Genomic DNA, 16,132 nt, shown 5'->3' on the forward strand with positions numbered 1-16,132 from the left:
TCCATGCAAACTAAGCCAGTAAGCCTGGTATTTAAGTGGAGTAGGGTAGAGGGGCTGGTATGCGCACACCTTATTGGCAATATTTACATACTTAGAGAAAGAGGTATGGTTGACGCCATAGAGGTGGAGAAAGGCTGGAACTGGGAGAAAAGAAATGGGAAAGGAAGAATCCTTGCTTTTGTGGATTTAGTTTTGTGGCTTAATTAGCATAAAGTAGATATGTTGGCAATGTGTATGAAAGAATTTAAAATTAGTTATTCCTTTTAGTTGCTGTAATTGATACCAATTTAAGGGTTTAGGGTTCTATAGGCCTCTAATGACCTTAAAATGTGGTGATCAAGTTGAAATAGCCAACTCATTGCTGAAGATGCCACCATTTCATAGTGTTTGTAAATTTGCGCTTTGGAGCAAGTTCTCTTCATTCATGCAATAAGATTTCCTTACTCCCTGTTATGTAACATGCAGAGGATTGGAAAACATAGCCAGCCAGTTTGATTTGTAGTTTGTTCAGATCCCACCAAATGCTTCTCCTGCTCCATGTTCCTAAAATGCTAGGCTGACTCTGTGACATCTTTGGGCATCCTTCCTTTCTTTTTAGCTGTGAGTTTCTTCTTTTTTTTTGTGGGGTTGGAGGGGGGCTGAGGAACAAGGAGTTTGGTGAAAGCAAGGATGAGTTATTACGAACTGTTTAAATCAAGCCGTAATTGTTTTGGTTGCCTTCTCTTCTCTTCTTTCTATTTATCATTGCTCTAAGCTTTTCTGTAAACTTAGTCAATCGAGCTGTTGCTGTCCTGTGATTCAGTTTCAATTCAGCATTTTTTTTTTTTTGATGAAGTGAGATTTCATTAAAGCATCTAGTAGATGCAAATATTCAGTCTCAATTTAGTTCATTAAGATACTAACTTTACTCTCCACACACACTCCTTAACCTAATAAGTTTATTGTTTCTCTGCTCTAAGCCTACTCTTCTGTTAAACGCGTTCTCTTTGCTTCAGCCCATCTTCAGTTCACATGTAGACCATAGAATTGGGTTACGCATGTGACGGTATTAGAAAATCTGTCATTTTCATCAGATATACTTGTGGATTAATATGGTTTTACAAAGAGCAATAAGTTCTTGGTTGGATGCTCAAATTCTTTCACATTATTGTGAGTTGTGACCCTTCAATGTTCACTGCCCTCCTCTTACCTTGTTACTGCATCTTTGAAATTTAACGTTTATGTAGTTAATTGTTGTATAAGTATCTGATGTTCATCACGTTTGAGTTCAAAAACTTTGAAATTTGCTTCCATGAATTGGAGATATCAGGAATTTGATAAAATGTGTTCAATGGATTTTTATGAGCTTGTAAGAGTGAGGTCTGAGCAGTAACTCTCAATGTTTTGATGGGGGGAGTAAGAAGAACACTGAGGTATTGAATCCCTCCCATTTTGAATTTGTGAAGTTCTCTGTGATGCTTAAGGAGTAGTCATACTCATATAATGGTGGTGATGTGAGCAACTTACCTTTAGAATTGTTACATGGAGGATTTTTCCCCCCTGATATTTCTTGCACGCCACTTCTGCTTGGATTTTTATATTATTTTTTTCCTGGATTGGTATTGAGCTAGTACTCTGTAAATGGCAAGCCATTTATCGTGAGAGCAAGAGGTTTGTCATTGGCAGTTTGGGTTGTGACATGAACCCAGCTGTACGAGTAAATTTTACCCAACCCGAACTGAAGAGAGGTTAGAAGGGAGCAAATGCTTGCTCTTTTTTCTTTTTTGGTCTTAATTTCAACTCAACCTACTGCTGGGGAATTTACTGGTCAAGCATTAGAGAAAGATGTCTCCAGAAATTTTGAAGAGGCCAATTTGTGATTGCCATTTTCTGTTTAGCGGAACCACCAACAAGAACTACACGGAACATGGTGGAAAAGAAAATTGGCGATGGTTGCCTTGATTGTTGCTCTGACCTCTGAAAGCATCATACCTAGCATTTGTGTTTATTGTGTCTGGGGCCTGAAACTGTAGTATGACACAACAGCATCAATAAAATGCGAAAAATCATATGTGAGGTAAAGGTTCAAACTCTATAAAAAAAAACACTAGTAGATTTCTTGTTGGGTGGATAAAGATAGATTTATGCGATTATCTGGTGTGCCAGACTAAGATGGAAAAAAGAAGAAGAGGCAGTCTCAATCAGTGTTTGGTGATCAGTGTCTTCCCTTGTTTGTCTTTTTATAAGGAGAGAATTTTTCGAAAATCTATAATATTCGTACAAAAAGATGTACAGTGTCCTGTCGGCTCTTAAGCTTGTGAAAAGACGTACAATTTTAGTATAATTGTAGCAGCACTGTTTTGGATATATAATGAGGTCTAGGATCTAATCGTTTTTTTTTTCTGGTTAAAAGGATCTAATCGTTAATTTGAAGGCTTTGGATACATTTTTTTCCCCTCTCAAGTTACCAAGAGATCTATCAATGTGTTGAAGTTGGAAATAAGTCTTTCTGAAGCTTTTTATAATTTCAGGAGAGAATAATCCAAAAAGATCGTTGCATTAGTTTCACATCTTTTTAACAATAAATAAGAATGAGAGAAATTGTTATGTGGGTTCTATGCAACAAGTTTGGTGCACAGCTACTTGGATATAGTACCCTATTAACTCGTGAGGGTGTGAGAACTAATATGGGTCATATCAATCTGTTCTAAGCTAAGATCAGATCATCCACTTGCCTCTGTCACAAACAAATTATTTCGTTATCTTTTCCATCTACACCTAAAATAACTACAAAAGATTACAACTTTCAAGATAAGATTAACGCCCTTTAAGATATGATTATCCTAACCTCGCACTTGATCTTCATTATTGTAATAGACTGTCACAAAATATTAGCATGAAATTAAATTGACAAAGCCTTAATATTTCTTATCAATATAATTCATGATAAGGGAGAGGCTTAGTGCAATGATATATAACAAAAGTTACAAATATGGTCTCTTTCATGGCTATTAATTTGACTCTTTTCAGAATCACGCACATAAGTGAAGCTTAGTGTACTGACATACCTTTTATCAAAAGATAATTTACAATATAACCATACAAAATATGAAACTAAAAGAAGAAAAATATACTCCCTATTTGAGGAAGGGCTTTAATTAGTGGTCGTAATATTTAATTTCACTTAATTCAAAGGGTAGTAGAACATTGAGCTCCTTGTCTAAAACTAAGGGGACCAGATGGTCCAAAAGGCATAATAGCAACACAATCAACATTAAACCTGTACTTTCCAGAAACCCAAGTTCCTACTTTCCATCTTAACCTACCACTTCCTTTCAAATTCATTATCAATTTTCCAACACTTTGGTCACGTTGCACCTCATAACCAAAATAAGGATCCACCGGCAATCCATTCCCAATCAACAAAGCCGATAGAAAATTACTATCTTCATGGCCTTGGTAAAATGGAGGAAGAGAAGTATAGAGTGTAATTTGTTGGCCTTTATAAGAAGCATACACTTGTAATTCATCGTAGTAAATTCCAACTTTTTTATTCGGATTTTTCGATACGAGGGTGAGTTGAATGGAGGAATTGAGTAGTTGGCGCGGACCTGAGAGATTGAGTTGATAAATATCAGCTTCTCTTAGTGTGAAATTTGGTTTTGTAGGGTGGAGTGTGATGTAAAGAAGAAAGATGAATGATAGTATAGAGAGGGAAATTGTAGAGAAGCAAAAGAATAACTTCTTTTTTGGGAATAGTTTTTCTACGGTGAAGCCTTTTTCTTCACAATGTTTTGGAGATTTTACATCAATTGGAGACATCTGCCGAACAAGAAAATAAAGAAAGAAAGAGAGGAAAGAAAGGGTAAGTTTACAAGGCCAAGGAAATTAAGGAAATATATATACAAAGAAGTTAAGAGAAGCAATTATTTCGACTTTTGGCTGCTTTTGAGTAGCTACTTTTGCATGGGGTATTAACTAATTAAGTGCAATGATATCAAAGGAAAGAAATCTTTTTTCTTTCTTTCTTTACCTTTTGGTTCTATTTCGTCTTTGGAAGTGATTAGGTAGGTTAGTGATTGTTACCAAAGACGTTCATCATTTAACTATAACCAACTCTACGAACTTCGTCGCTAAACCATCATTAAATTACTTGTCGCTAATAGAACTTTTTGATGATCCATAGCTAAATATATAAATTTAACTATAAATTTTAGTGTTTAGCTACATAATTTATCTGACACTAATTTTATAACTTTTAATTGAAAATCTTAGTTCTACTTTCAATTGATGCTATTTTCTTTTTCATACTCCGATGTCATCTATATCTCACATTATATATATATAACTTTTGGAATATGTTTTTTTAATGAGTTCGGAGCCTTGGATCATTTTTTCCTCAAATACATAAAGGGTCATTCAAAAAATTTTAAGACCACAAAGGGATAGGAGCGACATCCTTTGTGATTTTAACACAATTTTTATTTTTATTTTTAACAAAATCGCTGCAACAGCAGTGAGTTTCTGAAATATTTTTTTATATATATAAAATCGCTGCTATAGCAGCAAGTTTCTTAAAATAATTTTTTTTTCAATGAAATCGCTGCTAATTTATTTTTTTACAAAAATGAAATCGTTGCTGCAGCAGAGAGATTGTAAAAAAATAATTTAAATCGCTGCTTGTCCAGCGAGTTTCATTTTTTTCCCCAAAAAACCTTCAATCGCTGCTAGAGCAGCGAGTTTTTTCAAAAGCTACGAAAAATGTTTTGACCATTACATTTTGGAATTCAATTTGAAGTTGAATTTCAATATTTTTAAGAATTTGAAAAACAACAAAATGCATTTTCACTCCAAATTATGCACAAAAACTCAAAAACAACTCCAAATACAATTTTAGTTGTCAAATAGAGTATCTTTTTTCACTTTGAAAAACAAAATTAAAACTATTTTTTTTTATATTCCACAATGAAACATATTCAAACATGATGTTACTCTTGACTTGTCACACACATATAGCAAAAAGAAATTAACGATCTTTTTCCGGTCTCACTTTAAAGAAATTGTACAATTATAAATCCATTAATATCCAAGCAAATTTCTTATAGATCACATATGATCAAACATCTCCAGTCTTATTCCAGTCTCCTCTCTAAAATTTATAGTAAAACATAATTGTGCCTACAATCCAGTATATATTCATAACTACTAGATATCCTTAATTACAATCAATAGATCCTTAGTTAAGATGCATAATGATTAGTTAAAGTGTATATGCTAGCTTCCCATTATGCCACAGGAAAGTTTTAAACATATTTTTTTAAAATTTAGAAACTCGCTGCTGGTGCAGTGATTTTGTTTTTTTGTTTTTTAAAAAAAACTTTAATATTTCTCTTTGACTGAGCAGCGAGAAAGAAAGAAAATTGAAAATCACAAAGGATGTTGCTCCCTCAGGAGCAAATTGTCCCTTTTGGTTTAAATATTTTTTGAGTGGCTTTTTATGTATTTTTAAGGAAAAAAAATAGTCTTTTTGACTTCGGACTCCTTTTTTTTTTATTAGTCTAGTGATTAATAAAATAAGATGAAAATTATGGAAAATCAGGAATTGAGTTCTAGGAATCTTCTTGTATGTGTAAGTTTTTGATGGATAAAACTACATACATGATATTTACAATGATAGTAAATAATATAACAAATATCTAATAAACTCGTCAGGTGCACGTACACTATATTTCAAAATAAAAGAGAATGTCTATAGTTTCATACTTTATGGCGCTAGTATTTCTATTTGTGAGTTACTAGATTGACTGTTAAAAGACGTAAAAAAATAATAATTCTATATATATAACATGCGTGCAATGCGTGATATGGAAGCCATTTGCCAGACCTCCTTTAGCCTAGGATAGGGTAGGAAAGGGAGATATTATTTTTGTATCGATGATGAATATGCATGCACTTTGGTATATATCGTGCATCCTTTACCAAGTATATCTTGTTAACTTTTATTATCATGTCAAATTGATGGAGTAGCTTAGGATGGTTGATTTGGGAGAAAATTGGGGATACTGGGATATCTATGTGAGACGGAATCTTCATTAAACTTTTAGCATTATTGAAAAAAAGGGATACGCTTTTTTAAAGTAAGTAATGATTGCAGTCATTAAAATGATAAACTATAGGCCAAAATGGCATGACTTCTCATCCTCCTCAGGGCTACAAATAAATGGAAATTCCTAGCTTTGCTTCGGAGCTGTGACATCTCTGATTGATATGTATGTATTTTCGACTATAGTCTCAATTTCAGATTCGTTCTAATTACCGTTGATGGGTATATAATTAATAGATGTGACATATTTTATATAATTAATTTATTTATATATATGAAAACAGACGAAAATATTAATTTAATAAGAATATTTTTTATTTTTAAAAAATAAGGCATATAAATTAATATAAAGAAAATAATTATAGTTTTAGTATCTAATTAAATTTATTAATAAATTTAAGAAATGATTTCATCGTACAACTCTGTCAAGGTAATATTAAAATTTCAATTGGGCAGCCGTATTTTTGTAAATTAAATTATAGACATGCTTTTCCATGTCACGAAATCTAAATCACTATTGTATAATTAAAGAAAATAAAGTCATAACATGGAAAAGCATTTCAATTGATTGAGCTCTGCTCCGTGGAAATCAAAAGTTGTTGAAAAGAAGAGGAAGACATGAAGAATCTAGAAATGGACTTTTTCCATGTCCATTGGCCAGGTTAGGGGTGGTCGTTTGGGCGGTTTGGATTGGATATAAAAAATTTGGTTTAAATTATTAGATTGAAGAAATTACAATTTAAATTTAATTTAAATAATTTCAGATTAAATTGATTTTTTAAGTTATATTTCAAATGAATTATTTTGGATATTTTGAATTTTAGATTTTGATGTTTGAACTTATAGGGTAGATCATAACAATTAACAATTTTAACTCATTTAATAGTTTATTTTGGTGTATAACTTTCTATTGTTAACAAGGATTGAGGTCACCCTGCTGCTTATGTTGTATTTTAAGCTTTACTTATGAATTTTTTATTTCATTTTTAAGTTTGATTAGTAATCACAAAAAACAACATGAATCTGTAATACTAATTTCGATATCCATAAATTTAAAAAATAAAATTCAAAGTTCAATCTTTAATCCAAAAATTCATATCAAATATCTAAAAATTTCGAATTTCTAGTTGGATCAAACTATGTCCACCCCCAGCCCCTAGGGCAGGTGGTGGAGCTCATGGGCCACTACGCAGTAACTTCTGCTCAATCTGGTTGCATATTACTCCTACTATAGCTAGCCGTGTTACTTCTGACTTAAGGAAACTTCCAATCTACCCTTTTGTTTTTTCTTCCCGTCTTCTTATATAAGGGCAAATTTGCAATTTTGCTTTCTAAACATTTGATTATTAACACCGGAACAATAAAAATAATATATAATCAATATAGTTTCATAAATGGGGTATCGGGTTATCCCTAATAGAACCAAAAAACTAAAATACAGAAGCTAAGGGAGATAATATATAGAGGAAGCAATTCAAATAATGTTGTTTATGGTTAAAAAGCATTCGAGTGTCCCAACCTTAATTTGATTGCTTGAATCAATCAATTTTTCTATTTCAAAAAAATAATAATAAGATCTACGTATATGTATCACTGAATTGATTGTTGTTGTTATCCTTAATTTGATTAGGGAAGGGTATACACGGAATAATATTACAAATTGGAAAGCACATAACCAGTTTGAAAACAGTAGGTAAACTAATTGATTGCTTTAAAAACTTTTTTTTGATTAATTCAGTTATGGAGGTGTCAGGTCTTTCAGACAATGAAGGAGGAGAAAGTTGAGTTTGAGTGTACCCCATCATCATTACTCATTTGTAACAAGTGATTCTCCTGCCAACTTTCTATTTGCCAGTGGACCTATATATCTGATTTTTTTTTACCTTTGATAAAGACTGGACAGGTCCACTATGTGTGATATTATATTTGCCCTCAACTTTGTGTTTTGCTTTATGTCTAGTTTCTCCATCATGCTAAATAGCCCAGGTTTTGTTTCAAATATCAATCTCTCATTTTTTTTAAGAGACGTGTAAAAGGAGTAATACTTGTTAGTATTGATTAGACACTACATCACCCTTTGAATTTAACAAATTTAATGCTTTAAAAAATGACTATAATTAATAATAAGAATAAATTGTGAAATAAGTAACAAGTTTTTTTATTTTATTAAACTGAAAAAATAAAAATAGATATTGAACAAGTAAAAAGTAAACGAGGGAGTAGGGAACAACTATTGAGTATTATCATAAAGCAGAGGATCTTAGGCTGCACGTATATGGCAGGATATACAACCTCGAATCTAGTTGTTGTCAAGCTTTTGTAGTTTTTGGTTTATCAGGTAGCAACGTCCATGGCCCATTTCTTTTTTACCATAACATAAAGCCTCTCAAGCTCCTCCTCTTTTTCTTTTTTACTTTCCTTGCTCTTAAATGCTACTAACTGTTTTTTTTTTTTCTTCTTCAGGCTTATACTTGCTGCTTTTTTTGTTTTTGGAAGTCCTCTTTCTAGAGAGAACACAAAGCATGCCACGTTTACTAGAAACGATCGAGACTATGGAAATGGTTACCATTTTATTCTACACACATTAATATTTGTCATTGTTACAAACATTCCTATACGGTAAAGCATGCTTAAAACAGAAATGGAAAGAAAGATATCGAGAGCCTCAGAGAGTGAAGAAGACAGGCGATATGCATCACATTGGTCATGAGAAAGAGAAATTATGTAACAAAGTATATTACTTGACTATAAATGTAACAATGTCACAAAACAAATTTCTTCTATAAACAGAAATGAAAAAAACCCAGAGCATACACCAGAAAATCTCTGTTAATTCTCTGCACATGGGTCTAGAAGCTAGTTGTGGTATGCTACATCTGATGATCGAGAGAAGTACAAAAAAGGACTCCAATGATACACAAACCAGAAAAAGGATTTGATCATCTCATCAACCATACAACAAGAGGGGTGAATTGATCCTAGTCATGAATATAAAAATTGGTTTTTGGACGTTTCTAACCTAGATATTAACTGAGAGATGTACCATACGTAATTATCAGCAAACAAAAGGCAGGGCTGCCCTCACCAGGTTGTGATTCCTATTAACAATAAATGCACACTATCAGCGAGTGACCTTAGCATCATAAAAACTTGGTCATCCTCTAAAAGTTCGTTCCTCAAACTTTGGAAGGACAGATTCTCAAGTCGTTTGACACCACTTATATTTGTTCTGTTTCCTCCTCTATTTGGATGAATTCGTGATCCTATATTGCCAATCTGCCTATGAGTTACCCGGCGAAGACTCACTAGGAACATGACGAACAAACTGTCCTTTAACTCTGGGACGCTGCTCAGCGAGTTTTTTCCTGCTTTCATATCTTACCTGCGAGCCAATCATAAAAGAAAATGATTGATAAGCCATGACAGAACCATTAAAAGTAAAATATATTTGCTCTAAAATGATCATTCATAAATTGGCCAGTGGTCTTTAACAACTTTTAATAAAAAATAGTTCTATTTATCTGGCTTGACTGTTTGCCACAGTGCCCTGTCGATATCAGTCTTTCCATTGGTTAAATTAGAGGAGAAATGTTTATGCTTACAGGATCGTCTGTTCTTAAGTGAGATAATTTTCAAGATGAGTCAGCCACCAGTTAATTTCAAGGTGAAGATAATGATACGTCAAATACAAGAGGAGCTTTTGATAGAAAAATTATGGAGGAGCTGACATACCTTCTTTTCAAAGCATCGGTCTTTCCGCTTCATGCGAAATTTTGCAAGAGCTACTTCTCTTTGAGATCGATGAGAGCTCCCATCAGGAGTGTGAAAGCTTTCTTCTTTCCTACACTCTGCCGGTGTTTTGCCTAGCGGAAGTGAGATGTTTCCGTTGCTTCCATAACTCAGACGAATATGGTTTAGATCACCATTGCAGCAAATGCTATTTATAGTTTGATCAGTTGCAGAAGGAAAACGTCCGCAATCAGTTGTAGGTTCAGACTTGTACCCTCTCTTACCCTCATTGTAAGGTGTCGATTCACTGTTGTTTTGATCACTCTGTGAGTGCAATTGCTGAGAGCTCCTACTTTCACAATTTAACGCAAGGAATGGATTCGCCTGATAGGAAGATTCCCGAGGGGTAGCCGAACCTGGACTCTGCAATGGCGAAATGCTAGATGGCATACGAAGAATCGGAGCTATCATGGAATTGTAAGCACTGCTTGGTCCCTCAAATCTGATGCCTCTAACTGGTATAGGGAGAAGCGTCACTCTCTGCTGAGGAGAAGGAAGTCCAATTTCAGCTGGTCCTGGTTCACCATAGCTAGGAGGGGCAAAACTGTGAGGTCTAGTCATGGGACCACGGGTGTCTGAGTTGTAATCAATGGCATGGGCACAAAACTGCTTATCAGAATCAGTTTCATATTCTTGTAGATTACAAGTCCTAGATGACATTGACTGTCCAGACTGCATTGCCCTGTTCACATACCTGCAGAATAACACAAATCATCTTATAGAAATTAGAATGACGCTCCCACTCTAGAATCAAAGAAAATAGAGTTTCACAAGTGAAGCGGTTCAAACTCAAGGATGAAATGCCTCAAGTAACTCAGGGTCTTACAACCAAGTTATCTCTGGATTCATATTTTTACTTCTGTTATCTTAATAGATCATCACATCTTACAGGCAGACAAATGAAAAATAACTTATTGTCCTTCAAGTGGTACATTCTCTCAAAGTTTCATGTGTTGATAGTGAGGCTTTCAACAATTCAAATACAACGATGGAGGCACTTCCTTTTCAGACAATAAGGTATACATAATACATTATCTTTTATCTTTGTCATCACTATATTCTAAAATTAATGCTGCATCAAAACCATGTAAAAGAATATATTAAGAAACTGAAAACTTACCTCGTGAAGGCTGAAGCATCAGAATGGTTCAATCTGCGCTTCTCATTTGTAAACTGATTTACAGAACCACTTGGATGGGACCTTGTCAACGAAAGATCCAATAATGGACAAGAATCACCCTTGTTTATCCTAGTGTCGGAACCAGAACTTTTGAAATTACATTTGAGGTAATTATCAAACGCTCCGATCAAGTCAATGGCTTGTTTAGTTGGAGGACCAGGATGTTCATCAGAAGTTAGACCAATTGTACGACCATGACCCCAGTTATCATCAGAATTTGTATCTTTTCCCCCGGTCATTGCATTTGCATCTATTATAGGAGCTGCGCCAATTTGTATGACAGAAAACGTTAGAAGTTCAGAACTGGTACACGAACTGCTGACTGATTCAACAGACCGGACCTGCTTTCAGAATCATGAAATGGTTAGAAGAATTTTACCTCTAGCATCATTCTCGGACATTCTCAATCTATAATTTGCTTCATAAAATAGTTGGTTCTCCAATTCTGCAGCATTTGGAAGAGATGCATTCCTATTTGGTTGAATAGATTCCGGTAGATCTTTTGCATTCTCCAACTCTGGCTTTGTGCAGGAGCTCTACATTAAAGGAAAAACAGTTACAAATCTCACTTGCTAGACACTATAAAGCAGACATCTCAAAAAGATTTTCATCCATTGGAAACTAAACTAACATTTTCACACAAATAAAACATTTTTTGTACAAATAGTATTTCATGAATGGTAATATATATTACCTGAGCATCACTTCCTTTCTCAATGCATTCCCGGTTTCTCTGAACGCAAGCCTTGTAACCACTTGAATGGTTGCTGCAAGCATTGTTTTCAGCTGTGGCCTCGACTTTTTGTTGTGCAACATTTTCATCAAGAGGCCCCTGGGAACTACCACTTGCCTGATAGGACACAATAGTTAATATGTATATGATAGGCACAAAGTTCAGATGGGATGTTTAAGAAAAGAAATGCGACGAGTTAGGATTATGCTTACAGCTCGTCTCCTCCAAACATGCTGCCACAAGTTCTTTAATTCATTCTTCCTAACTGGCTTGACAAGAAAGTCTGCTGCACCTCTCAGCATACATCTATAAACCGTACTAACTGAGTCGTTTGAGGACATCACTGTAGATTAAAAAAAGTTTTATTATGAGTAAATTGACATGCTGATCAACTTTTTCTGCAACAATAGCTGGATGAAGGAAGCAACGTACTTATTACAGGAATGTTCTTGCAAATGTCGTGCTCCATAATCAAGGAAAGAAGAGCGTATCCAGAGATTGACGGCAGGTCAACTTCTGTCAGGATGAGGTCGACATTGTGAGGTCTGCCTTTCAACAACTCCCATGCCTTTAGACCATCAGACACTGCAGCAACTGCACAAACAAAATGTTTAAAACGTTAAAATCCTAATAAAGAGAACAGATCTTGATTACACAATTTGTTTTCCTCCCTTCAGTATATCGCATGCATTGCTGAGACAGGGATGGAGAACAAACTGCATATCATCATAAACAAAGGATTCAAAGGTTATTATATATTTATTTTTCTATTTTTGATATGTCAGATTGTCAGAAGCGAGTTCAAAGTGATCAAATGTGCTAGTTCTTCCTTCCTTCCATCCTTTATACTTTCCCATACGGGAAGAGAAGAACTCAGATATAAAATTGTACCCATAAAGTTCAGCAACATATCCTCAATTTACCATGAAACTCAAACTGATTCATCTACCATGCCAAACTGTTTTAGGTTGATGGAGATGGATCTCCATCAATAAAAAGTGCTAGAAGGTCCAATTCTATCATTTCCCTTTTCATTCTTATGGCTAAAAAAGATTAACTCATCAACCAACAAATTAAATTATAAAGTTTTCCACAGTAGTTACCACTTCTAAATAAGCAGACTATGTACTCTAATGATTGTTATTAACAGGAAAAAGAAGTAATTTCCCAAGTTATGCTACCAATCAACTACTCCATCAGCTCTATTCAGGTTCATCTCATTCTAACGCTACATAATTTCTTCCTTTACAAATAATTATAGATTCTTTAATTTCAAGATGTGACACAAAAGAAAACTCTTAAGCAAACCAACTTCAAATCTAAAATTCTGAATAGATGATTAATCTTAGAGTTATCTTAACTCTCAATTGAAAAGAATTCCAACATATGTATTCTGAAAATCTAGCCAGATTAGTGAATCTACAAGAATTTTCAAATTCAACTTAATTCACCAATACTCTGCCTAACTTTGTCGTAAATGGGGGAAACATACAACCAAAGCCCCAATTTCCCAGGAATCGACTAAATATCAATAGTTGACTCACAAAAATAGATCTTCATTGCAATTTATCAAGAAAACTATCACGCAATTCCAAGATTATTCGAATTAACACGTCTAAGAGGTTAGATAACTCAAACCCAGTTTAAAGTTTCAATCGTTTTTACACCCCAATTAGGAAGAAGTCACTATTAAGCTACAACAAACTAGCAAACTCAACAAAAAGGGGAATTTCAAAGAAACTGCTGTGAATTCAGAACAGCAAAACACTAACCTCTGTAACTGCATTTCCTAAGAAGGGCAGCAACAATCTGTCTTGTAGAATCATCTGATTCCACCAACAAAACTCTAAAAACCATTTTAGGCAAAAATCTTTCCCATTTCAAGATTGAAGAAGATGCTGCTGCTGCAGAAGTCCCTGTTTCTTTGTTCTTGTTGGTATTTCCACCGGCCTCTGTTTCAATAACCATGTCTTCCGCTCCTATAACTTCCAAATCACCTTCACTACTCACAACAACCTCACCCATTTCTTCGATTCGTACTTATGTTTCCCAAAAAATATCCTCGTACTTTATGAAAGTGGAGGAGAAACAAAAAGAATAGTAAAAAAGCACTATCTTTGGTGAAGCTATAAGTCTTCTTTACAATACTCAAAAAAAAAAAAAAAAAAAAAAGTGTCGTCACTTATCTTAACTCTTCACCACTACTAAATATCTAAAAGAAAAAAAAATGATCCAAGGGTAGCAAATGATTTCTGATATGTTTAAGTTAACCGCCTATTATCTAATGGTCCAAAAATATTCTAAGTGTGTGGAGAAAGAGACACAAAATATCTAGAAGAGGGTCATGTGTATGGCTCAAATTGGCCACGTTGAAACTTGCATCAAAAAGTAAGGACCCATTGGCCAGCCATTAGCTTTCTTTTGAAATTGAATTGGTTGGTTGGTCATTTGGTGGCCCTCATTTTACTCTACTAGTTGCTTAAAAAAATAGATTTTTTTGAGATATTTTTTAAGTGGGTCCTACATGGAGTAGATATTTTTTAGTTAGAGAAATAAGAAATTAGTGTTTAGTATTTAATGGATAGGACCTCGACACGTGGATAGTCCACTTGTAGATCTTTTCATTTGTGGTTTTGAAGTTGTCAAATGTCATCTTTTTATACGATAAAAATTAAAATAACTCTTTTTCCAACTGTAACGAGTGGAGAAGAGCGTTCGAGAATAAATAAAATTTATTCAGTACATAAAAGTCTTTGACTAATAGTATAAAGATGAGATTATATTTTTTTAATTAGATATCTCGGTTTTAAACTTTTAATTCCTCAAGTGTATTATATGCCGAATTTGAATTAGTTATAAAAAGACTTAATGGGCTAATGGAGGTGGAATTAGTTGGGGAAACGCATAATCTAAAGAAGGTTATCGGATACGTGGTTATTATTAGTGGCGGATATTAATTCATCAGTTAATTACGAGACTGCCCTTGTTGCTGTGTGCGTGTCACAGTGTCAGCATTGTTTGCAGCACTTTTTCATGTCTTTTTGTGTCTTTTAAGAGAAATATCAAAAGAAATATCTTTGATAAGATGGTTATAAATTTATCTTGATTGCAAGTTAATTACTCCTTCCGTCTCATATTAGATGAATATTTTTTATTTTATATAGTGATTAAAAAATTATTAATTAATTAATTATTTTTATCATTTTGTCTATTGTTTATATCAATGTAATATACATAATGTATAGAAATATTTAGTATTAGAAATTGTTCACATTCAAAAGATCATATTAATTATAGGGGTAAAATGAGAAAAAAATAATTAATTATATCTTAATTTAGTAAGTTATGAGACAAATATTTGGTAAGATGCTTATCTAATATGGAATAGAGGGAATACTATTCCTAATTTACTTTTACTTGTCCTTTTATATTAAAAATATATATTTATTTTTATTTTTATTTACTATATTTAGCATATCAAAATATAAAAAAAAATCTTTACATATTTTATCTTCAATATTAATTATTTATTTTTAAATACATTACTATTCAAGATCTAAGACTATATCACTTAACACAAATACTATAGAAAATATTTATATTAATCAGTATTACTTTAAGAGTGTACAAAGTTCCAAGTGAACAAGCTAAGTGAACGAGGAAATATCATTTTTGTCAAATAACGGATGGAAGTAATATTTATCAAGAAATTTATCTAATATTACATAGTACGTAGTAATTATATAAATAGTTTCTTCACTATTAGTGCATAAAGTTTAAATTTTAAAGATTGGACTACTTATATCTCGATTATAGCACCAATTCTGGACGGTCGTGCACTTAAGCAATAGTTTATTTGTTGTTTAAGTAGAGAGTTGACGTGTATCAAAGATAGCATGGCTAGCTAAAATCCAGTTTTGATTGATTTATAAGTTGTTTATAATTTATTTTTAATTTTTTTAATTATTTAATTTAAAGTTATTTTATATTTAAAATAAGTCTAAAAAATAATTATGTCTGTTTGACTTAATTTAATTAAAATAATTAATAAGTTGCTTAAAATAAATTAAGTCAAATAGCCACTAATTCCACAAAATTAAAGATATTTTGTAGTAATATTTTACATATATTTAGTAAGATCATAAAATTTATTTTTTTAAATTTTATTAAATTTCGTTCCAAGTCTATTTCAAACAAATAGTTTGAAACGGAAGCAGAATTATTTTATGAAAGGTCAAAAATGAAATAACTACTATATGAATTAATAATACATGAACAACTTAATTTTGTATAACTAATTTTTATATTATTAATATCTGAATATCTCTAATTAATAACGAAACGGCCC

At 33.0% G+C, this 16,132-nt stretch overlaps 2 protein-coding genes across 2 annotated transcripts; both read right to left on the bottom strand.

Annotated features, from left to right (window-relative positions):
• Positions 1-2,864: 2,864 nt before the first annotated feature.
• Positions 2,865-3,907, bottom strand: LOC129895303 (NDR1/HIN1-like protein 26). The gene has a single exon (XM_055970999.1). It carries the CDS (start codon positions 3,799-3,801, stop codon positions 3,169-3,171), a length of 633 nt encoding a protein of 210 aa, XP_055826974.1. The 5' UTR covers positions 3,802-3,907; the 3' UTR covers positions 2,865-3,168.
• A 4,895-nt stretch (positions 3,908-8,802) lies between these two features.
• Positions 8,803-13,950, bottom strand: LOC129895547 (two-component response regulator-like APRR5). The gene is made up of 8 exons (XM_055971272.1): positions 13,557-13,950; positions 12,217-12,378; positions 11,997-12,127; positions 11,746-11,901; positions 11,431-11,587; positions 10,992-11,313; positions 9,815-10,565; positions 8,803-9,464 (listed from the first exon to the last, which is right to left on the bottom strand). The coding sequence occupies exons 1-8, from the start codon at positions 13,807-13,809 to the stop codon at positions 9,363-9,365; spliced, it is 2,034 nt and encodes a 677-aa protein (XP_055827247.1). The 5' UTR covers positions 13,810-13,950; the 3' UTR covers positions 8,803-9,362.
• Positions 13,951-16,132: the final 2,182 nt, after the last annotated feature.

Source organism: Solanum dulcamara, chromosome 7 (assembly GCF_947179165.1).
Source record: "Solanum dulcamara chromosome 7, daSolDulc1.2, whole genome shotgun sequence".
In the NCBI taxonomy this organism is placed as follows: Eukaryota; Viridiplantae; Streptophyta; class Magnoliopsida; order Solanales; family Solanaceae; genus Solanum; species Solanum dulcamara.